The sequence below is a fragment of the Budorcas taxicolor genome, chromosome 11 (assembly GCF_023091745.1).
Source record: "Budorcas taxicolor isolate Tak-1 chromosome 11, Takin1.1, whole genome shotgun sequence".
NCBI lineage: Eukaryota > Metazoa > Chordata > Mammalia > Artiodactyla > Bovidae > Budorcas > Budorcas taxicolor.
This window is the reverse complement of record NC_068920.1, coordinates 71,230,957-71,255,940: the sequence shown is the minus strand read 5'-3', so window position 1 is coordinate 71,255,940 and position 24,984 is coordinate 71,230,957. Positions and strand designations below refer to the sequence as shown.

Genomic DNA, 24,984 nt, shown 5'->3' with positions numbered 1-24,984 from the left:
AGGCCCCTGAGCCCAGGCAGGGGTTCCTGGCAGGGCTGTTCTCATGACTGACAAGGCACGCATGGTGATTCACGGCTGGCCCCTGCTGCCCCACCCCCGCCCGTTTCATCGTCCCCCCCGTCACCATCACTCCTTCCCTGGCAGCCATGCCCATTTTCTGACAGCTTCTGGAATCTGTCCTGTTCTCCTTCTCCTGGTGCCCCTTTGGGTGCTGTGCCCTCTTTCTGGAGCACCCAGCCCTGCCCTCGCCTCTGCAGTCTGTCTTATGAGTCAGCCCTGTGTGAACTGGGGGCACTCCCCTGTGTCCTTCCCGCCGAATCACTTTTATCATAATCATGGTGACACTACAGAGTATCCTCAGCTTCTTCCCCTCGCAGCACCTTGAAGGTCACACGGGTCTGTGCCATCCCCCAGCACTGGCGAAGCGCCTGGAACTCTTGCGCTCCTGAAGGGAATGACCGGGTCTCCCTCCGGTAGCCAGGACTCGGCGGGGGTGACCACAGAAACGCTCAACACGAACGCCCGAACCAAAGCACAGCAAGCACTGACAGAACTTCCTTTGTTAAAAGACAGCAAACTGCTAGATTTCAAAAATAACTTAAGACAAAATTTCTTTTTCATTCCCGAGTAAGAAGACAGACATTGCCAGATCTATTTAGAGGGTTCACCAAAAGGCTGCTAACCTCCCACTGGTGGTCCTGCCACCAGGAGGAGACTGCAGTTAGGGGGTGCACAGAGGGGACTGACTCTTGGGGCTGCTGTCCAAGGTCAGGGGCTCTTCTGAGAGGGGAAACAGGCTCTCCCAGGTCCGGAGAGAGGGCTGGACTCACAGGGCCTGGCCTTGACTCAGCAGGTCCTCAGTCTCTGCGATCTCTCCTTGGCTTGTCAGCCCTCATCCATGCCGCCTGCTTGTAGGACTCACTTTAATTAATGCCAGAACTGGGCCAACCACTGGGGCCGTGACACTTGTTTGCAGGTCATCTCCTCCTAACAGGCTCACCCTGGGGCAGGAGGGAGAGGGGTGGATTTGTCATTAATTGAAGCAGAAATCAGTTAATGAGGCCGCGAGGCCTGGGCTTCCAAAGAACAAGGGGAAAGGAAAATAAAATAAAGCCTCTTTCTTTGGAGGTTTCATGATTTACACACACAAAAGAAAAGCAAGCAAGCTGCAAATTTTCCAAGTCAGAAACTCCACTCCATCTGCCGGAGTTAGACCCTCACTCTGCGCAGACGTCAGGCTGGGGGACAAGCCGCTGGCGGGTGGAGCGCAGAGGGGCCTCCAAAGCCAACCATCGATCAGCAACCTAATCGCAAGCGTTTACGGAGCACTGCTCCGCACCCCACTCTGTGGGGGAGAAGACACGGGGCCTGTCCCTATCCCTGGTAAGTGTGAAATCCGGCAGAACAATGAGAGGGCAGGACACGGTGCGTAACTGAGCGAGTGTACGAGAAAGACAGAAGTTTCTAGGACTCAGGGCTGGCATAGTCAGGGAACACCTCCTCCAGGGGCTCTGCAGCTAGGAGGGGAGGGGGGAGGAGGGTGTCCCCAGCACAGGTACACCCCCTGGGGGTTGTGAGAGCCCAGCACGAGGCCCCGTCCCCTGTGAGTAAGACCCTGGCTCTGCAAGCCTGGAGGGCCTTAAGTCCCCAGGAACTCTGCAGCTTGAGCGTCAGAACCCTCCCCCCACAATCTGGGCTGAATCCGGCCCTACAAAGTTGGGATGGAATGACTGAGGACTGCAAGGGTGGGACAGTGAGGACTGGGGGTGCAAAGAGCCCGGAGCCCTGGGAAGAAGCCATGTCCCTGTCCCTGCAGCCCCAGGCCTGCTGGAGAGGGATGTTCCCCAGGACAGTGAGCCCTTTGCACTACAGCCCATCCCAGCCAAGGCCACGACCTGTGTGGCTTCCTCCTCCTGGCTCCTCCCCACCTCCCCTTACATCCCCTTACATCTCAAAGAAGGAACGTGGGATTTTCAAGCCACTAAAACAGGCACAGCTATGGGCCCCTCGTGTCATAAGGAGCAGGAGGAAGGTGACAGAGCCCCTTCTCCTCTCTCACAAGGTCCCCTGACCCTGACCAGCAACCCCCAGAATCAGAGATCCCAATTATCATGACCCTCAAAGGTATGAAGTCTCATGCTGGGTTGCAGGACCACCAGGGTGGGTTAGCAGCCTCTTGATGAGTGATATAAATAGATCTGGCAATTCTGGCTTCATGCTTGGGTGAGACATAAGGAAAGGAGAGGGATCTTGGGCATGAAATGGGGACCCCCCTCCCTCCTAACAGGTATTTGGAAGTGAACCTGGTCCACGTGGGAACAGAGTAAATGAGGCCATCTCAGTAAAGCCAAAAACCCCTGTTTTGGAGAACGGTGAAATAAGTGGTGGTATGTGGTATCACCACCATACCATACGGGTATCATCCATACCAGTGGGTCAATACACAGGTGTGAACCACCATATTTATTTAAAGACATGGGAAAGATGCTGCTGCAGCTGCTGCTAAGTCGCTTCAGTTGTGTCCAACTCTGTGTGACCCCACAGATGGCAGCCCACCAGGCTTCCCCATCCCTGGGATTCTCCAGGCAAGAACACTGGAGTGGGTTGCCATTTGCTTCTCCAATGCAGGAAAGTGAAAAGTGAAAGTGAAGTCACTCAATCGTGTCCAACTCTTAGCGACCCCATGGACTGCAGCCTACCAGGCTCCTCCATCCGTGTGGTGTTCCAGGCGGGAGTACTGGAGAGGGGTGCCATTGCCTTCTCCAATGGGAAAGATGAGAAGGTGGGTTTTACAAAAAGATGAGTATATGCGAATTTTGATTAAGTGTAAATGTTTTTAATTTTGCATTTCCTAATTATGTTTCTTGCCAACTACCTGTACTTATTGGGTAATGAATAAAATAATCAAGTTGTAAAGTGACTCTTACCCTCTGGAGTGGGCTATGGGAGACCACCAGCCAGGATGGAGAGAGGACCAAAGACAGGTGCAGGGGTGGGGTGAACATGCCAAGGTCTCGGGAGCCTGGTCTTCACTCTGGCTCTGGCTCAGCCCCCTCGCTGGGTCACCTGCCCTCTGCCTTCAACTGGGCAGATGGTTGGTCTCACACAGTCAGTCTACAAACCTTCCCTGCTTACTAGCTGCTGTATTCTCAAAGCCCTGTGGGATTCAAAAGGAGTCTATTGCCCCTGTCTTGAGGAATTCACAGAACTCCAGGAGGGCTTGGACGTGTGACCACATGACCAAGGCCACCAAGAGGGGACCCGGGGAACACAGGCAAAGGCTAAAGGGGAGCTGACATCTGGGCCAATCCTGGGGCTGGACTGCGAGGCCCTTCACTGCTGCAGCAGCCACACTGCCGAGCTTCCTCTGAGGAAGGCAGCCGGTAAGCATGTATCCCCCTAGAGCAGGCTTCCTGCCCCAGCGGGCCTGTCAGCCCTTCACACGGCCCGCGGGCACTGCCTCCCCTTCCCTCCTGTTCTCCTGAACTTGGAGCACCAGCCTGTGCTCTCCCTCTACGAAAGCATCGCTTCTCTACCTATGCTCCACTTTTCTCTGCCTGACAGCCCCTAAACAGACACCTCTGCCTCCCACACTGCTTGCCCAGCCCTGACCCTCAGACAAGGTCTGGCCCGAGATGCTGGGGGCACAGCCACAGAGCAGCAGGGTGGCGCGGATGGCGGGGGGTGGGAGCTACTCACAGCAATGGAGACAGCACTGATGACGGCTCCCAGGTAGCCCTGGATGAACTTGGATGCAGGTGAAGGCTGAAAGATACAGAATTTCAGGACCCCAGGGTGCCCAAAGCTCCCATCCTTGCAAATGGCCTCAGCCACGAGGGACATTCCCGCCTAGTAGCCTGAGGGGCAGGAGGAAAGGAAGGCCTCTGGGAGCCAAAGGGATCCATGCCTCCCTCAGCACAGCTCCGCACATGGAAACACGGGGCAGCTATGTCCAGTGAGACGCCAAAGGGCCCAATGCTCTTCTGCTTTCTATTCTAGAAAAGTCCTTGGCAGACATTTGGCTGGAAGTAGAAAACAGCAAGGGCCAAAATAGGTCACTTATGGCTGGGGCAAGCAGATCCAGTCAGGAAAGCTAAATGTTGCAAATGGGCTGTTTGGCACCCAGAGTCCTTCTCAGTGGAAATGGCAGTGTTGAGGTGGCCACAGCCTGACTGGCTCTCACAGGCCTCGTCAACCAAGCAGGTCTTCCAGGCCAGTAGGAGGCTGTTGCTCCATATTTCTATGGGAAAGTGGACCCCAAGTTGTGACACACAAAATTAAGCGAGAGGACCTACGACTGCAGTTCTAGAGATGTTCGGTTTAAGGTGAATGGGAGCCAGCCAAGCAGAGCTGTCCAGGTGTGGAGCATCTGAGAGAGACGTGGGCCAAAGGTTTAGATGGGAGAAGCTGGCGACGTGCCCGGAGTATCAGGCCCAGAAGTTGTACCGTTCATCCCAGCTCATGGTTCCCCTGTCACTCCCCACCAAGGCTGTGAGTGCCCAGACCCTCTCCTCCCCAGACTGCCAGCCCCCAAGGGGACCTAGACTCCCCCTCTCCTCTGCTGCCTTTGGACGGAAGTGTGGGGGCACTGATGCCAGAGAGAAAGCCTTGCCAGCAAAGTCCAGGAGCCCAGCCCTTCCTCGCCAAGAGAAGGGTGACTGGGCCTCTGCTGTGAGCTCATCCCAGGAGTGCAGGGCACTTCAGGGCGACAAGCCAGTCCTCTCAGACCCCTCACCCTCACAGGCGGCCCTTTATAAAGCTTTGCAGCCAGCGATCTTGGGGCACCAGGGCCGCTTCCAGGCAAACTTGGAGGCAGATTTAGAGGAATTCAGTCCTCACATGGCTGATGCAGTCCTGATCCAAGGGCTGCCCCAGAAATGTTCAGAAACCAGCGGGGCTTATCCCTTTTGCCTTCCCCACCACACTCCCACGTGATAGGCCTTCGTCACGCCAGGTGAACAGCCCCTCCCTGGTGGGGCCCCTCCTGAAGGGCTGGCAGTAAAACCCCGAGGAGCAGCCCTGATGGAGGCATGCCACATGGCAGAGAGGAGGGGCCACCCTGCCTGCAGCCCACCGCCAGGCGATGGTCTGCCATGCTCACCTTGGTAGCGTTTCGGTTTGCATAGTTGACACAGGCGTTGTGGCTCTGGTTCAGCCACTGAAAGGAAAGGGCAAGGGACGGGGGAGGAAAAGTCAGGAGAGGTGTGGTCACCTCCCTGGAAGCTAGGTGTGAACCTGGGAGGCCACAGTCCTCCAGAAAGACACGGGTCTCCACTCACAGTGGCTCCATCCACCCCCCAAGGTAGCGCGACCAGCCATCCTGATTTGCCAGGACGATGCAGGTTTCAGCGCCGAAAGGCCCCAGTCCTGGGAGACCCCTCAGTTCCTGGCAAACCAAGACACTGGCCCATCGTGCCCAGCTGTCCATCTCAGACCAGACCCGGCCCCCTCTCCCAGAATTCTAGGGTCCACCGCCCCAGATGGGCCCACCACCTCTGTCGCATCTTCCTTTTCATACTGACGACTGGACCAAAGGTGGACACCGCTCCAGAAGGGCCCTGGAGCGGCTGGCAGCCCTGCGCCCCTTTCAGAATACCCCAGCCCAGTGTCCCGCAACGCCTGCAGAGCCTAGACACGGACACTATTAGGAGGTCTTTTTCCCCTTCAGGAAGACTCTGACATTTTCTCCTGAAGACTGACAGGTTTTTCTTCCTGTCCTGCTTTCCCTACACAGACACACACAGAGCTGCTGTTTTGAGACAGCCACAACCCAGACTGCCTCCAAGGGCAGAGACCAGGGGCCACGATGCTCTTTCACCCACCTCATGACCGTAGGGTTGAGGGTGGATTACCTCCCCCACAGATTTGGATGAGGCTGATGTCAAAATGAGGCAGAGGGCCTCAGGGTCACTGGCCATGGAACAAGCGTCCCGGTGAAGCCAGCCCTCATCCCCTCTGGCCCACGGGCTGCTGGGACCTGCTCAGCAGGACTGAAGTCCTGGGGTGTCTCCCAGCGGCTTCTGGGTTGGGGAGGAGTCGGAAGGGGGGCGACTTTCCACAAGGGGACTAGACAGAGGTGACACTGGAACAGGGTGCTCTAACCAGCACTTGTCGGGTGCCCTCCCGGGAGCCTTCTGTGCACAGGGAAACTGTTACCTGCCAGAAGACAGTCGACGCCAATGTCTGATTGGGCAAGAGAAGGCCAACAACCTATGAGAGAGAAAGAAAAGGCTGAAGAGGGCAGAAGAAACCCCCTACACTTTTGCTAAGAAAAATGACACAGTCACGAACAAAAGTGAGCTGGATCTGTACAAACTGATGTGTACGATCTGTACAAACCAGGGCCCAAAGGGAGTTGACATACAATGAAGAAACCATGGTTGCAGAATTATATGACAGCATAATCCCATTTTTATAAAGGGAAAAAACCTCACCATATATATCATATACACAAATACACATACATATACATATCTCCAAGCATCAGAAAAATCTATAGCACAGCACGTAGACGTCCCTGCTGGTGAGTACTTCCGCACATTCTTCTGGAGTATTTCTGTATTCTTTTTATCAACACATCAACTCTTTTATGTGTATTTTCATAATTGGTGTCCAGGGGAACAATAAAAACAAAGGAACATACAAAACAAGCCCCTTTACTTCCACCCAGCTAACCTGGCTTCTTCGCACCCTAGCTGTCCAACAGGATCTTCGTGAGGACTCACTAATATTCATTTCAAAGGCTTTAAAGGAGATCAGTCCTGGGTGTTCATTGGAAGGACTGATGCTGAAGCTGAAACTCCAGTACTTTAGCCACCTCATGGGAAGAGTTGACTCATTGGAAAAGACTCTGATGCTGGGAGGGATTGGGGGCAGGAGAAGAAGGGGACGACAGAGGATGAGATGGCTGGATGGCATCACGGACTCGATGGACGTGAGTCTGAGTGAACTCTGGGAGTTGGTGATGGACAGGGAGGCCTGGCGTGCTGCGATTCATGGGGTCGCAAAGAGTCAGACACGACTGGGCACACACCCTTTCAGTTCAGTTCAGTCGCTCAGTCGTGTCCAACTGAGTTGACTCTCAGTCGACTCTCAGTCGATCTTGACACTCACCAAATCTTAGACTTCAAGGATTCATGTGTGTCTGTCAGATTTACCTTTTGAGTGCTTGTGTGCAAAATAACATCTACCAAGTGCTGCTGCATATGGAAAAAATGTGCACAGCCATCCACATATTGACTTATTTATTATTCCTGTAGATAAAATGGCTCTTTGGCAAGAATTTCTGTAAGGAACAAGTATAAACATTCAATTCTATGCAGTAAATCAAATTCTAGACATCCTTAGCAGCATTAGTAAATCATGTTTTAAACATTAAAATGTTTTAAAACAGTGAACATGCATACACATTTATATTTATTGGCCCATATCAGTTTGAATAAAATTATATAATGTAAAGCCATTCCACAGCACCAGTGAAGGATTATCTTATGATATTTTTCTCCCTCAGGTAAGATCCCAACTCGATTTTTCTTCACAATGACAGTTTAGGGTGCTGGAGTGAGAATCAGGGACCTGGGGTCTCAGCTTTGGCTCTATTCCTGTGTGGTCTCCAGCAGAAGACTTGCCCCTTCGGGGTTCTAGCTTTCTCCCCTGTAGGATGAAGAGGTTGACCTTGGAGTTCCAATCTCAACTTAAATTCTATTCCCAGAGTCCAAATAGTAGGTATAAAGCCAATACAGATGGTTCCATTGTCTGTAAAAGGGAATTTTCCCACCAGTCCTGCCAAGAAGGAACCCCAGGGGACCCAGGATCTCCTCCTAGGGCCCTAGTCAGGAGCCAGACCACAGCGAGGAAGCTGAGCCTAGAGAGGCCAAAGCTGGGCAGACAGGTGAGCCCATGAGTGTGTGGTATGCATATGTGTGTGTGTGTGTGTGTGTGTGAGTGCTTTCTCCTGCACTGGGATGTACATGTACATATGTGTATGTCTGCCTGCCTCCTGAAGCCCAAGGAAATAAAAGCTATTTTCCACGTTGGGAAACACATTCCCTTAACCCACTGGTTTACATAACACAGGTGAGTTATGAACTACATTGCATTCTCCCCCTCAGTTCCCTTTGCACCCCCTGAACTGCGCTTGGGTCACCAGGACCATCATAAGATGTGGCCCATGAGACTCACTGTATTTACCAGACAGCTCTTGTCCAGGACACTCACTGTCCATTACATTGGTCCCCTTTATGAATCCTCTTGGAGGAAATTTTCTGGTTTCAGGACCAGAAATTTATACTTCTGAACACCTGGTTTGCATCTATCTTATAGACACAGGGCATCCAACTGTGTCCCTCTTTGCACTGACTGTCAAGATGTCCAGCCTGGGTCTCGACAACCCACATCTGCCAAGGAGACAGACCACACTGCCTGTGTCCTGTGTGAAACTGGACTTATACCTTTATTTTTTCTTTTCTTCTATAACTTTCCTTTTGTCTCATTTTCAACTTACTTGTTTTTTATGGCATGCCTTTTTTACATGATATTGAGTTATTTTTCAGAACAAACTATAGCCCTAAACTAAAGCAAATTAGTACCCTGTCTATACAACACACACACACACACACACATACACACACACACACACACAGTGTAACCAGTGAGTTTTTCATCTGGTTGGCCAATATGACCAGACTCCTGTCCCAAACTCCTGCACAGGCTGGGCACCTGTGCCTTGGCACACTTTCTTAAAGAGATGAATTAATCGATTGATTTCACTAAGCATTTTTCCTTATGTCACCTTCAAGATCTTAATTATAGCTTTGGGGTCCAAACAAAATAAAGATTACTTTCTATATTCTACAAATGGGGCAACTGAGGCTTAGACAAATTCAGTGATCTGCCAGAGGCTTCAAAGCAAGCTAGAGAAAGAGTCAAGTCTCTTGATTTCTGGCTTGGGAGCCCCACCTCTCTAGGGCTTCCTTCTCTAGCTCAACTGCCTGAGTACAAAGGAAAAGTCACATTATACGCCCATTTTCGAGCATCTTCTATGCACTGAGCTCCATCAGCTTCCGGAGGAGACTACCAGAAGAGTTGAATATACAGCATCGAACCACAGCAAACACAAAGGCCAAACAGGAAAATGTATGGGGATGTCTTCTATAACTCCTGGGCATGGAAATGACTAGATGGTTTAAACAGGTATTTGGATGTGTGTAAAACTGATAAGTTCTCACATCCAAGCAGGAGTTGGGGAAAAGAGAGGTCTGGTTATCTGCCAAAGGAGGTGGTAGGCTGGAGCTGAGGTGTGCACGTGTGTGCTCCTGGGAGCAGGAACAGCTGAGAGATGAGCTTCATTGGAGGAGGTTCAGGCAATCGGCAGATGGGAGTCCAGGGAGGGTGAGGTGAGAAGGCAGCGGAACACCATGCCACACTGGCCAAAGAGGACGCAAGGGAGCCATCTGAGGCTGAGGCAAGAGGAACCGGGACCCGCCTTCCAGGTTCCTACAGTGGCTGGTGGGGCCGCAAGCACGCGGTGCCAGCCCCGCTCCCTATTAGGCAACACGCAGCACCATCTGCACAATCCCAGGAGCAAGAGCAGATATTTTATAACTTCCTTTTTTCTTTTTAAGTCTAAATTAAAAATAAATGTTCCTTCAGTTCTCAGATGTATATCTCTGGTGCAACCTGCCCACATTCCCTCACGCTGCCCTTTCCAGAACACGGCAGGGGAAAGGAGGAAAGAGATGAATAGAGAGAGGGAGCCAGTCCGCCGGCTTCAATGCCAGTGGATGGCACCTCTTCCAAGACGGAGATGCTTCAGCGTGGCCGCCCAGCGGGTAGAGAGCCCAGAAAGCGGCTGCGACCAGGGAACATGAAGGAGAGCCGACAGCCAGAATTCCCAGCCTGCACCCTATCTTGTCGCAGGACCTCGGCCAAATCGCACATCCTATCTTTGCTCTCATTTATAGTTCATAACACGACTGGGGTCCCCTCCACGGCTCCCGCCCCCTGGCAGCTGTCCTCTCTGCACATCTGTCTGCCTTTGCTTCCACTTCCCCTTGGGTGGCCGGCCACAGGCCCTCATGACCAGTGCTCAGACTCTGGCGGTGGGAGGAGCTGGACTCCAGTTCTGGTTCTTATATGTACTGGCTGTGTGACCACGCACAAGTAACTCAAGGTCTTTGTGCCTCTGTTTTTGCATCTGTTAAATGGGGATGGTCCTGGTACATCTCTGAATGACCAGAAGAAGTGAGGCATGGCAAGAATTGGGCACAGTGTCTGGAACGGAGTATGCACCCCGCCCCCCGCCCCAGGTGTTACGTGTTAGTATCGGTCCTCTCCTTCTATCTCATTCTTTTCCAGTCTTTGCTGTTCTCTCGTGCCTCTGACCTTCACAGTCCACATTACACAACTGAGCAACATTTAGTCCACAAAGGGTAGTGAACTCCTGGTGGTAGAATCAGGGCTTTTCTCTCTGATGTTCCCCAAAGCACTCAGCACACACTGGAAGAACATTGCTAGCTCATTATTAAGGACATTAACTCATTCTTGGCCAGGGAAAAGATCTATGATGGATTGTGACAATGATCACCGTCATCCATCTCTGTCTTACTCCTTTCATTAAAGTCTGATTGCATGAGGCTGTTGGCCTTTGAAGGGGGGGCAGATTGAGTTTGGTCCCTGCACACCCGTGCCAGGGGAGGAATTTGTTTCCACGCTCTTGGTATTGCTTTGGCCAGTGGCATGTGGGAGGAAGTAGCAGTGTGCCAGTTCGAAGCCCAGGCCTCAGAGACCTTATTTATGCTGGCCCTCTGTGCTCCTAACATTGCCAAGAGGTGACATGCCCTGACCAGTGTTCTCATTCATTGAAGGAGGATAAGATGTGAGGAGCAGAGTCCAGCCTGGTTGAGCTGACTCCCAGTTGACCCCAGACCTGTAGTGAGAAGCAAAACTGCCTCAGTCAAGCCCAGTCTAGACCAGCCAAACTCCCGGGTAACTGCAGATCCCTAAGAATGAATGCTATGGCTGCTGCTGCAATGTTGTGGATGTTTGTTACACAGCACTATAGTAGCAATAGCTGACTGGTATAGGGATTACTTCATATAGTGAATATGCTGTCCTTCCTGGGCAAAATTCGGTACCTCTACTAGTGCACCTATACCACTACTAATGTCTTCCCTCACGATGCTGTTTCCTGAGCAGCCCAGCTTGTCAACCAACTCCAACTGGTGACCACTGGCCCAGTTCTGGGGCCACCCTGGCTGGTCCAGAAAGAAGGGAAGTTTGTAACTGAGCTTCATCTCAGGACAGAATGAGGAACAGGGCCACAGTTCTAGCCACTGTGATATTGGGACTCAGAACTGAGCAGCCTCCCACCCCTTGGGCTGGCACTCATATGAAAGTGATTCAAGTGATAAGAAAAAGAAAACTTTAAAAGTATAAAAAAAATTCAAAGGGGAAGCAGGGTGTGTGTCTAAACGACTGAGTGGTGAAATTTAAGTCAGGGGAAGACTATAGGTACAGAATCGTCTTGCTTGGCAGGAAAACGGCAGAAATATTAGTCCTGCCACCCTCTACCCCATCTTCATTCGGCTAGTCCCTCCTCACCTCTGGCTTTCCGATCAGTTGTCACCTCCTCCAGGAAGCCCCCGCCAGCCCTCAAGGTGACATGGGTCTCCGTCACATGCTCTCTCAGCACCCTGCCTGCCTTCTTTGCAGTATTTATCTTGGTAGTAAATATATGTTTAAAATCTGTCTTCCTTGAGAGCTTCCAGATGCTTCAGAGGGATGAGACCACATAACATTCACTTCTCAAATACCTGGGAGTCCTCGCCGGCAAAGCAACAGTCCTTTAGCATCACACGCTTTTCCTCCACACTGATGCACTCAGTTCTAAAATATTCCTCTTCATTTTCAAAAGACCTTGCATGGGCTCCGGTACTCAACAATTTGCCTGCTTTTTCCTTCGACTTTGTCTCCATCTTCTGATTTCTATAGCTAATGGTCCGAAAAGTAACACTCAGGCGCATTAGGGGTGCTGCTATTTAAAGCAGCCCAACCATTTCAAGAAAATATCTTTTGTCAAATGAATGTTTGTCCCTGACTGGTCCATTCCAGTGTAACTGAACCCCACCTCTTGGATGGTATAAACTAAGCCAGAGCTGCAGTCAGAAGCAAACCAGACACCAGCCATTTTGGTGTCTGATCACAATGGCCAGGAAGAAAATTGGGGTTGGGATTGAAATGTGTGAAAAAGTGGAGTCTGGGATGAAGAGGGTTGGGAGATGTGAGAAAGGCCCTGAGACTCAGCCAAATCCTCACGTAAGTGAACCCTCCATGGTCCACCCGTCCTCCCCACAGAGAGGATGTGACTTATACCAGCACTTTTGCAGAAGTGGGGTTTCTAAGTCTACACAATCATCTGCAGCATTAAAACGAGAGGGTTCAGAGTAGATAGGGCTCCTCAAGTCCCAAGAAAACGTCAGGTTTGGAAGTAACCTGAGACCTCTGAATTCACTGACAGGATGCTCCTGGTCTGCCCTCCTCAGCCTTCCAGCTGGATATGAGGGGTTTCAGGCTTGAGTTCCGAGACTCCCAGAATGACAGGAGAGAGGAGAGGAGGACGGCAGTGTCAGGGAGCTCAGGGCCGAGAAGGGAGACACAGAGGTCGCCTGGGAGAACCTCAGGCTCGCTGCCCTGAGACATTATGCGGGCCAAGGGTAGAGGCTGGCAGCTGGAGAAATGCAGAGAGGGCAGGATGGGGGCCCACACCCTGGCCCTGCCTCTCCCAGCCACACGTGCCCAGAAAGCACAGGGCTGCATATCTCTTGAAGGAAACCTGAGGACTTAGATGCCAATTGTCAGAAGCAACCACAGCTGCTGGGGGTCTTTCTGGGAAGGTACCTGAAAAAGGGGAGCCATGAGCTGCACCCGCCTTGGGAACAGCCTTGGTGCACTGGCTTAGCCGCCATGCTTATGTATAAATTGGGATCTCTTTGCCACACATCAAAGGGGGAAAAGTTTCCATCTTCAAATGTTAAGCTTAAAATAAGACACTACATGGGTGCCAGTAGATCTGTGAAATCTGCTGACTAAACTGGCACCAGCTTCTGGGAGAAAACCAGCTCGTTTCTCCTGAGCTCTGGGAGTGAGCGGGATGGGGGCAGGGTTACTCTCAGGCAAGGCGGGAGCAGCATGGGAAGGGGGTGTCAAGTCAGGGATGCTCACCTGCGCAGGAGGTTATTCGGATATTACTTCCAGAAGCATCTTAGCCAAGACACCTGCCAGCCTGACTCACCCCTTCCCTTTATCACTCAGGGACCCAGTTCCTAGCACATTCGCTGGCACCCCATTTCTATTTTGGTAAGCATTTTAGTGGTTTCTGCATGTGTATATTTCTTACCCATTCTATCAGAGCAGGGGCTTCCCTAAGGCATGGACTGGAACCTTCACTCCCCTTCAGACCACGCCCTTACTGAGATGTTCAGTGCTAGTGGGAGACCGCAGGGTTTTAGGAGGGGTGATGTGGCTGGTGGAAGCCAGGCCTGGGGTTGAAGTGCCCAGACAATCACAATGCTCCCTCCTTACTGGGCAAGGTGGTGGCCCCAAGAAGGGAGTGGGTGGTCCTCACATTGCTCATCCACATCAAAGTGCCCAGATAGAAGGCCACAGGTTCTCCACAACCAGTGGCTCCTCCTGGGACCTGGCCTCTGGCCCAGCTGTTCTGAATCTTGGGATACAGCTACTTGGGGCTAAGAAGTGAGTCTCACCTAGGGAGGCTAGGTGAGTATTGTCATTTTGCTCCAGCTGCCACTGAGACCATCCCAAGTCATGTTGCCCATTAATCCCAATCATGTGTTCATACAGGGTATCAGAGGCTAGGATTCCTATTCTCACATCCTACACATTTCTTTGCAGAGGGATGTTTGCTCCAGGATGGGAGGCACTGGTCCTGGTAGGACATTCACAGTGTCTACTTTAGCAGTAAAGCCTTGAGCAACATGGGAATCAACACCCACATTCCTACAATGCCTACAAGGCCGTAGTGGCCCTGGGGTGATTGATTTGTCTTAGGAAGAGGAGAGAGAGGAAAACTAAGGGGTGTCCTCAATAACACTTGTGAACTAGAGAGAGTGTGGACATCCCTTGGGTTGGCTAGATTATACCAGTTGATGGCAGCCATTAATTTTGAAAGGGTCCAGTTGACCTCCTATGAGGAATAAGCCCCAAACTCAACTTCTGTGGTTTGAGAGAGATGATACTGCCAAATGATATATCTCTTTATTTTTAATCATTGATGGAATATTTGTTAAAAATTATTATGGAAGATCCTTGTTTGACTACCTATAGCTATTCTTTTCTTCTTTCTCACTAACAAATCCCTATAATTGGGGATTGACTATATATATCCAGCTAATTTCTAATGTAATATAAACAAAACTGTTGTGTGATACTCTGAAGAGGACTACTTAAAGGGAAATGACTCACATAAGAGGTACATCCTTTTACTTCTCCCTTCTTTCTCCTCCCTGGGATGTAGATGTGATGACTGGAACTTCAGCAGCCATCCTGGGCTATGAAGTTACTGACACTAGAAGCCAGCACTGAGAATGATGTAGAAAAATGGAAGTCTGGATTCAAAATGACTGTGGGTTCTGCCTATCTCCAAAATTCTTTGATCTGAGAGGGAAATAAATTATTTTGTTTAAACTACTATTGTTTTGAACTTTTTGTTATATACAAATGATCCTACTTCTCATATAATCATATACTATGCTACAAAGAAAACCATAATAAATTTCAAATGGCAAAACTGTAGAGGTGACTCTCTCTAAAAATAAAATAAACTAGACATAATAATAAAAGAATATATAATTTTAAAACACAATCATTTGGAATTTAAAATGTATTCTTCTGACTAATTGATTAAAGAGGATTCAAAGCTATAATTTCAAACTTATTTCAAAAATAAAAATATAGATCATTATATGAAAACATATTAGACATAGCCAAGTATTTGATATATACTCAGAAGCAAATTCAGAGGCCTAAAGAGTTTTTCATTAGAAGGAAAGAATGAGACTAAATAAGAATAAATTCAAAGCAATAAGTTAAAAAAAAATGCCAGCCATAACAAATCAAAGAGGAAAAGTGGATATTATGAAGATAAGAATAAATTAGAAAATGAAAATAGAAGAATTGATAAATACATCTACGAGCTGATTCCTAGACACAACTCTCAAAAATCCAGTTATTTTAATAAAGGAGATGGAGGTGAGAAGTGGGGACAAGACTCAAAGCTCAATCCTAAAAAAGACCATTATATTTTAAGAATCAATATTTAAAACTTATCTACCAAAGACACCAGAGAGTAAAGAAAGAATGGCTAGGAGAAGAGATTTCCAATATATATACTTCAAAGGATTAATATTCAAATATATAAGGAATTGGGGAAGGAAATGGCAACCCACTCCAGTACTCTTGCCTGGAAAATCCCATGGACAGAGGAGCCTGGTGGGCTGCAGTCCATGGGGTCGCTAAGAGTCACACACGACTGAGCCACTCCACTTTCACTTTTCACTTTCCTGCATTGGAGAAGGAAATGGCAACCCACTCCAGTGTTCTTGCCTGGAGAATCCCAGGGACGGGGGAGCCTGGTGGGCTGCCGTCTATGGGGTCACACAGAATTGGACACGACTGAAACGACTTAGTAGCAGCAGCAGCATATAATAAATACTTACAAATTAATTAGAAAAATATAGTCAATGGAAGAATGGACAAAGGGCGTTAATAGCTAATTCACAAAAGAAGAAATGTAAATAGTCAATAAATATATGAAAAGAAGTGAGATCTTTCGTTGTTCAGGGAAATGTGCATAGCCTTTTACACAGCAAGCTCAATTTCTGGGCCCTTAAGAAATCCTCATACTTGTACAAGAAAAGCTTTATAAGGATTTTCCCACAGCACTGTTATTTCTAATAGAAAATTATGAGAAACAATCTAAATGCATCACTATGGGAGAGAATGTTACTCAGCAGGAAAAATGGGACAAGGAGGGAAGTAAGGAAAGAGATCTTTACACAGGCAAACTGCTAAGTGTAATTAAGCTATTTGTAGATAAATAAGTATATTTTTGTATTTTTAATGGAAAAGATATAAAACAAAACAAAACTTTTAGTGATGATTCATATTTATGCAAATATCTAGAAAAAAGTCCTGGAAGTTCACACTAAAATTCTTATAGAGATTACTTCTGGGAACAGATTGGGAGTTCAGGATTGTCAGAGGAACTTTAATATTTTTTTGCATTGTTTGAATTCTGAGTTGAGAGAACATATTCATGTATTACTTGTATAACTTTAAAAATATTCTTTAAAAAATTCTTAGTGATATTTTTGAATTCCAAAGAACATATTCATGTATTACTTGTATAATTTTATAAAATATATGGAGAAGATTTTTTTTAATTCTAAGTATATTTCTGTACTCCAAAGAGAAAAAGAGAAAAAATACCAAAAGATCCCAAAGGGAATGGGGGAGGTTTACCTATAAAGAAAAAGAGAATCAGGCCAACTATTGTTCATGTATAAGAGGGGAAAAAAATCATTTCAGATATGCAAGGACTCAGAAAGTATTGCCCACACACTCTTAATATTATTCAAAAAAGTACTCTAGCCAACCATAGAGAACACACACACACACATACATACACACACACATATACATACACACACACGCAGCCTAAATACTTGTGAAGTTTAATATAGGTGTTAAGCAAGGGTTCAAAAAGCTGGTGAGATTCCAGACTATATGCAAAATCTGGGCAAGTGCATATGAATGAAATGGTAGAAAACAGGCTAAGATGGTGTGCTAAAAATCTCTCCCTTTATGAGTAGGATTGGGGAGATCCTATTTCCTATTCAGTTATTGATATTGATAAGGTAAATATCAATTAAATCTCTCTATAACACATTACAGGTAAATGGTAACTAGAGAGGATTAAGATATTCCCCTTCCAAACTACTTAAGAAACAAAAAGGACCAATAAAAATTATCAGTCTAGCATAAATCAGGAAAATAAATGGAAACAGTAACAAACTTACTACTGGATGGCTGGGATAAGTGCTCACAATAACCAGTGGCAGAATAAATATGAGCAAGTTCCATTAATTATTGAAGTTAAAGACAGTTTCTCAAAGTGGGTTAGAAAAAAAAGTAGAATTCAGTTCAGTTTTGTCTATGAGAGACATATACACAGAAATATCACTCTAATGAAAATGTGTAGGCAACAATTTACAAGTCAAACAAACAAAAAGAGAATAGAAATGTTAACATGAGATGAAGTAGAATTCAAGACAACGATATTCAGAGAAGCAGATATTTCGTGTGTGTGTGTGTGTGTGTGCATCTCTGAGAGAAAGAGAGAGGTGGGAAGGTGCAGACCGTAACCTCAAGACAAAAATGTCATGAACATACCGAATCCCACTGCACTGAAATGTACACAGCAACAACTATGAGCAATGTAAGGAAATTAAACACACACAATTATGGTGGGAGAAGTTTGTAATACTTTCTCAGAATATTTCAGAACAATGTAGAAGTTTCAGGGAACCTACAAAAGGATAAAGATGAGAATGATATGCCTAAACATGCTGATACATATTTAAAATACATGCATAAAATGAAACATTTCAAGTGTACAGAGAAGTCCAGAGGACAGTATAATGAACATCCACACACTGCCAAATCTAATTATTTTGTTAAATTTTGGTGAAAATTTTCTTTTTGAAAGATGAAACATAAAAGCTATAAATGAAGCTCCTCCTGTCCTGCTAGATCCCGTTGCTCTCTCTCCAGAGGTAAGTAGGATCATGAATCTGTTGCTGACTGTTCCCATGAGTGTTTTCATGGCACCATGAAAAATATACCCATAAATATTTATTATTATATATTGTTATATGCTAATATATAGTATATATGATATTGCTTTACGTATTGAAACATTACATAAATTACACCAGACAGGATTCTTACTCTGCTACTTTTTCTTCATTCATCATTGTTTTTGAGATTTATCAGTACTGACAATTGTAGCCCTGTTCATTTTTTTCTTTCCTGTGTTGTTTTCTTAAGTATCACTGTTGCTAAGTCACTTCAGTCGTGTCCGACTCTGTGTGACCCAATAGCCGGCAGCCCACCAGGCTCCCCCATCCCTGGGATTCTCCAGGCAAGAACACTGGAGTGGGTTGCCATTTCCTTCTCCAATGCAGGAAAGTGAAAAGTGAAAGTGGAGTCGCTCAGTCGTGTGTGACTCTTAGCGACCCCACGGACTGCAGCCCATCAGGCTCCTCCATCCATAGGATTTTCCAGGCAAGAGTACTGGAGTGGGGTGCCATTGCCTTCTCCATGACTTATATTTCCATTCTCTTGTTGATAGGGATTTCAGTGGTTTCCTTTATTTTGCTGTTATAAACAGTGCTGCAAGTATTTTCTTTTCATATAGAAAGTGTTTTGTGTATGAGGTGAAATCTACCCTTATTTCTTCTCCATATAGGTAGCATCATTTGTTAGAAGGTCCATCTTTCTTCTCCACTGAACTGTCAAATATCAAGCTTCCATATGGGTATGGGTATGTTTCCAAACTTTCTATTCTGCTCCAATGATCTATTTGCCTATCCCCAAACCCAAACCAAAACTCAGTTGGTAAGAATCTGCCTGCAATGCAGGAGACCCCAATTTGATTCCTGAGTCGGGACGATCCACTGGAGAAGAGACAGGCTCCCTACTGCAGTATTCTGGCCTGGAGAATTCCATGGACTGTATAGTCCATGGGGTTGCAAAGAGCCATACACGACTGAGTGACTTTCACTTTCACTTCTATACTACTTCCTAAGGTGACTCTCCTATTACCACATTCTTGAAAATTGTCTTGGCTGTTCTTGGCCCTTCAGTTCAGTTCAGTTCAGTCACTCAGTCATGTCCTACCCTTTGTGACCCCATGAACTACAGCACGCTAGGCCTCCCTGCTGCTGCTGCTGCTAAGTCACTTCAGTGGTGTCCAACTCTGTGCGACCCCATAAATGGCAGCCCACCAGGCCCCCCCCCCCGCCGTCCCTGGGATTCTCCAGGCAAGAACATTGGAGTGGGTTGCCATTTCCTTCTCCAATGGGTGAAAGTGAAAACTGAAAGTGAAGTCGCTCAGTTGTGTCCGACTCAGCGACCCCATGGACTACAGCCCACCAGGCTCCTCCGCCCATGGGATTCTCCAGGCAAGAGCACTGTAGTGGGGTGCCATTGCCTTCTCCCCAGGCCTCCCTATCCATCACCAACTCCCGGAGTTCACTCAAACCCATGTCCATTGAGTCGGTGATGCCATCCAACCATCTCATCCTCTGTCGTCCCCTTCTCCTCCTGCCCCCAATCCCTCCCAGCATCAGGGTCTTTTCCAATGAGTCAGTTCTTCACATTAGGTGGCCAAAGTATTGGAGTTTCAGGTTCAGCATCAGTCCTTCCAATGAACACCCAGGACTGATCTCCTGTAGAATGGACTGGTTGGATCTCCTTGCAGTCCAAGGGACTCTCAAGAGTCTTCTCCAACACCACAGTTTAGCCTGTTCATTAATTTTTAGTATCAATTTGTTAAGTTCCATGAAAAACCCTGTTATTTTGATTGGAATTATATTGAATATAATTTGAAGAAAATGAGTATCTTCATGATTACAAATACTTCTACCCAAGGTGATATATTTATCCATTTATTTAGTTGAAGTCTTCCAGTGGCCTTCAATAAAGTGCTATAAGTTTTCCCATAAAGGTCTTGCATATCCTTTCTTGAATTTATTTTGGGTAATTTATTTTTTCTTGAATTTATTTTGGGTAACTTATCATTCTAAGTGCTATTTTAAATTTTTTTTTTAATCAAAATCTAAATGTTTGCTATAGGCTTATAGGCAGACATTACTTTGCCAACAAAGGTCTATCTAGTCAAGGTTATGGTTTTGCCAGTGGTCATGTATGGATGTGAGAGTTGGAGTATAAAGAAAGCTGAGCGCTGAAGAATTGATGCTTTTGAACTGTGGTGCTGGAGCAGACTCTTCAGAGTCCTTTGGACTGCAAGGAGATCCAACCACTCCATCCTAGAGGAGATCAGTCCTGGGTGTTCATTGGAAGGACTGATGTTGAAGCTGAAACTCCAATACTTTGGCCACCTCATCCAAAGAGCTGACTCATTGGAAAAGACCCTGTTGCTGGGAGGGATTGGGGGCAGGAGGAGAAGGGGACGACAGAGGATGAGATGGTTGGATGGCATCACCGACTCGATGGACATGGGTTTGGGTGGACTCAGGGAGTTGGTGATGGACAGGGAGGCCTGCCATGCTGCGATTCACGGGTCGCAAAGAGTCAGACATGACTGAGCGACTGAAGTGAACTGAACTATAGGCATAGAGCAATGATTTTATATATTTGTCCTACACCCAGAACTCTTATAAAACAGTAGTTCCCACAGTTTGCCTGTTCTCATGAATACTTGTGTTTATTCCTTTCCAATCCTGATATTTTTCATGTCTTATTCTACTTGTTAGTCTCTTAGGAAAATGATGGATAGAAGCACTATTATCAAACATTCTTACTCTGTCCCAGACATTAAGATTTTACCTTTATTTGATTCATCTTTAAGAATGGTACTTGCAACGGACAACTTAATCAAATAATGGGTGGAACTCAAGAGGGAGGGAATATCTGTATGCTTATGGCTGATTCGCATGGTTGTACAGCAGAAACCAACATAATATTGTAAAGCAATATCCTCCAATTTAAAAAAATTGATGGGTGGAAGACTTAAACAGATATTTCTCCAAAGAAGACATACAGATGGCCAAAAAACACATGAAAAGTTGCTCAACATCGCTCAGTATTAAGAAACACAAATCAAAACTACAGTGAGGTATCACCTCACTGTAGAATGGCCATCATCAGAATGGCCATCATCAAAAAAAAAAATCTATGAATAATAAATGCTGGAGAGGATGTGGAAACAAGGGAACCTTCTTGCTCTATTGGTGAGAATATAAATTGATACAGCCACTATGGAAAACTGTATGGAGACTTTAAAAACTAGGAGAGACACAGATGTATAGAACAGTCTTTTGGACTCTGTGGGAGAGGGAGAGGGTGGGATGATTTGGGAGAATGGCATTGAAACATGTATAATATCATATATGAAACGAAGCGCCAGTCCAGGTTTGATGCATGATACTGGATGCTTGGGGCTGGTGCACTGGGACGACCCAGAGGGATGGTATGGGGAGGGAAGAGGGAGGGGGGTTCAGGATGGGGAACACGTGTATACCTGTGGTGGATTCATGTTGATGTATGGCAAAATCAATACAGTATTGTAAAGTAACTAACCTCCAATTAAAATAAATAAATTTATATTTTAAAAAAATAAATAAAAACTACCATATGACCCAGCAATCTCACTACTGGGCATATACCCTGAGAAAACAATAATTCAAAAAGACACCTGTGCCCTATGTTCACAGCAGCACTATTTGTGACAGTTAGGACATGGAAGCAACCTAGATGTCCATCAACAGGTGACTGGATAAAGAAGCTGTGCTGCATTTACACAATAGAATGTTGTTGCTGCTGTTGCTTAGTCACTAAGTCAGGTCCAACTCTTTTGAGACCCCATGGACCGTGGCCCACCAGGCTCCTCTGTCCCTGGGATTCCGCAGGCAAGAATACTGGAGTGGGTTGCCATTTCCTTCTCCAGGGGATCTTCCCAACCCAGGGAGTGAACCCACATTTCCTGCATTGGCAGGTGGATTCTTTACTACTGAGCCACCAGGGAAGTCCCACAATGGAATATTACTCAGTCATAAGGCAGAAGGAATTCGAATCTGGTAAAGCGAGGTAGATGAACCTGCAGCCTGTCATACAGAGTGAAGTAAGTTTGAAAGAGAAAAACAAATATTGCACATTAGCGAATATATATGGAATCCAGGAAAATGGTATTGATGAACCTATTTCCAGGGCAGGAGTAGAGGCACAACATAGAGAATGAACTTGTGGACACAGTAGGAGAAAGAGACGAATTGAGACAGTAGCATTGACACATACACTCCCATGTGTGAAATAGCTCACTCAGCTCAGTGCTCTGTGACGCCCTAGAGAGCTGGGATGGGCGTAGGGTGGGAGGGAAGCTCAAGACGGAGGGGACGCACGGATACTTAAAGCTGATTCATGTTGCTGTACATCAGAAACCAACACAAAATAGCAAAGCAATTATCCTCCAAATAAAAAATGTTTTAAAGAATAGTGCTTGCTATAGGGTTTGGTGGTTTTCCTCTTTTTTGACAGATATTCTATTAAGTTAATGAACCTCCTTTCTAGACCTAAATAATCTTTTTTAAAAAATTATAAATGGAGTTATATTGTATCAAATGATTTTTCTGTATCTACTAAGTCATCATTTCTCCTTCAATTTAATTAACTACATTAATACATTCTCTAATGTTACCATTTTTGGTAAATATTATATGATATATTTTAATACATTGCTGGATTCAACTTATTATTTCATTTAGACTATTTATGTACAATTTCATAAGTGACATTGGCCTAAAATTTTTCTTTCTTATATCTACTTATTTGGTATTGGTCTCAAAGTGCCTCATAAATGAATTGGGGAACATTTCCTCTTTTGTATTCTCTTTAAAGAGTTTTGTAAAGATCGAATTTGGCTATTCCTTTGAGTGTGTTCACCTGAAAGATCATAGGAGCCTAGTGGTAAGTTCTGGTTTGTTTCTTACTTCTTTGGTGCATACATTTTAAGCAACTGATCTAATTTCTTTCTCTTTACAGGTCTTTTCAAATCCTGTATTTCATCTTGTTAGGCAGTTTTTGGTAATCTATACTGTTTTAGAAATGTATCCATTTTTTCTAAGTCTTCAAATTTACTGCCTCAGATTGCTCAATGCATCCTGATCTTTTAAACTTAATTATTCTGTCTTTTAGTCCTAGTATTGTTCACTTGTATCCTCTTTCTTTTTTCTTGCTCAGTATTGCCAGAAATGACTATTTAATTACTCCTTACAGAAAAGCTACAAATTTACCCTTAATATATATTTCCAACAATATCAAAACACATATGTACAAGAGTATCTATTCTTGCTTATTCATACTGGCAAAATAATGGAAACAATCTAAATGTCCATATGTAGGAAAATACTGGAGTGGGTAGCCATTCCCTTCTGCAGGGGATTTCCCGACCCAGGGATTGAACGCAGGGTCTCCCACACTGCAGGCAGGTCTTTATTGTCTGAGCCACCGTGGAAGCCATGTAAGAAAATAGTTGAGTAAATTATGGGACTTCCACATAGTAGGTTATTATGCAGCTATTTAAAAAAAAAGAATGAGGAAGATCTCTATAAATTGATATACTGTGATTTCCAAGGTATGTCATTAAGTGAAAAAAACATTAGACAAAAGGGTTATACAGTATGCTGCTGCGGCTGTGAAGTTGCTTCTGTCGTGTCTGACTCTGTGCGACCCCATAGACGGCAGCCCACCAGGCTCCCCCGTCCCTGGGATTCTCCAGGCAAGAACACTGGAGTGGGTTGCCACTTCCTTCTCCAATGCATGAAAGTGAAAAGTGAAAGTGAAGTCACTCAGTTGTGTCCGACTCCTAGCGACCCCATGGACCGCAGCCTACCAGGCTCCTCCATCCATGGGATTTGCCAGGCAAGAATACTGGAGTGGGTTGCCATCGCCTTCTCCGTATATAGCATGCTACCTTTTATAAAAAAGAAAGGAAAATATATTTGCATTTGCTTATTTTTACAAAAAGAAATAGAAGCATAAGATTATTTACTTAGAGAGGATGAGTGGGAAGGACCTCCCATGAAGGGTTAGAGAGGGAAATGGAATTGTATTATGCCTTTTTAATATAGCTAGGTGGTAAAGAACCTGCCTTCTACTGCAGGAGACATAAGAGACACAGATTCAATCCCTGGATAGGGAAGATCCGCTAGGGAAGGAAATGACAACCCACACCAGTATTCCTGCCTAGAGAGTCCCATGGACCGAGGAGCTGGTAGGTCACAAAAAGTTGGACACAACTGAAACAACTTAGCACAAAGCACGCAATATAGCTTTGACTTTTGAATTACGTTGATATTTTATATAGTTTCAAAAATAAATCAATAAAAATGGGGAAACATCTGAAATTCAATGGCAACAGAAACAAATAAACCTAACTATATCTCAAATAAATAACATATACACACAGAAGAAAATAATTCAAATAACTTTTGAACACAGTCCTCTAACTATATGCTCTATATGTAGGATCTATTCCATGGACAAAAAGAGCTTCAAAGAAATCTTGAGGTTTATTTAGTACATTTTGGTGGATTAATATATGTTTGAGTGGCATTAATGCAGAAATGCTGAAGTTTTTTTATTTGTATATACAAGATTTTGTAACTGAATAAATGCATTGTTGTATTCTCACTCAGGGAGAAGAAAGATTGTAGGTACGGAATGGAAGGAGGGGATTAATTTTGAGATGTTGGATTGGAATTAGACATATTAGTCTGAAGTCATGATTTTTAAAAAGTTGTAGGTCCTAGATCTGTTTGCTAAGAGGGGCTAGAAGCGATGACACGCCAGTGACAATGAGCACAGTGAGCATACCTAGACAGCTAGATATTGGTTTCTAAATACCATTCCCCTCTGAAGGGAATCAGGCTCTTTGGAGAAATGGATGAGCCCAGGTCCAGAGCAGAGAAACTACAAGATGAGTTTGGAATATCCATACATTGTGCCAGTAAGTATTGAAGTACATAGAATAAAAAACATGTCATGTCAAATGGACAGAAAAATTGCCTTAAGGGTCTCTACTAGTCAAATTTAGCATAATTTTTATATAAAAATGAATAATGACAAAAGTAAATTATTATCCATGGAACACAAAAAATATATAAG

General features: G+C 45.8%; 1 protein-coding gene across 1 annotated transcript in view; it reads right to left on the bottom strand.

Moving 5' to 3' along the window:
* Window positions 1–24,984, bottom strand: part of LOC128055849 (rab11 family-interacting protein 5-like) — a 171,002-nt gene that overhangs the window by 54,465 nt on the left and 91,553 nt on the right. Inside the window, exons 9-11 of the mRNA XM_052648406.1 lie at window positions 6,157–6,210; window positions 5,102–5,158; window positions 3,700–3,765 (exon numbers count right to left, since the gene is read on the bottom strand). Of these exons, the coding sequence (XP_052504366.1) occupies window positions 3,700–3,765; window positions 5,102–5,158; window positions 6,157–6,210 (177 nt within the window). The remainder of the gene's footprint in view (window positions 1–3,699; window positions 3,766–5,101; window positions 5,159–6,156; window positions 6,211–24,984) is intronic.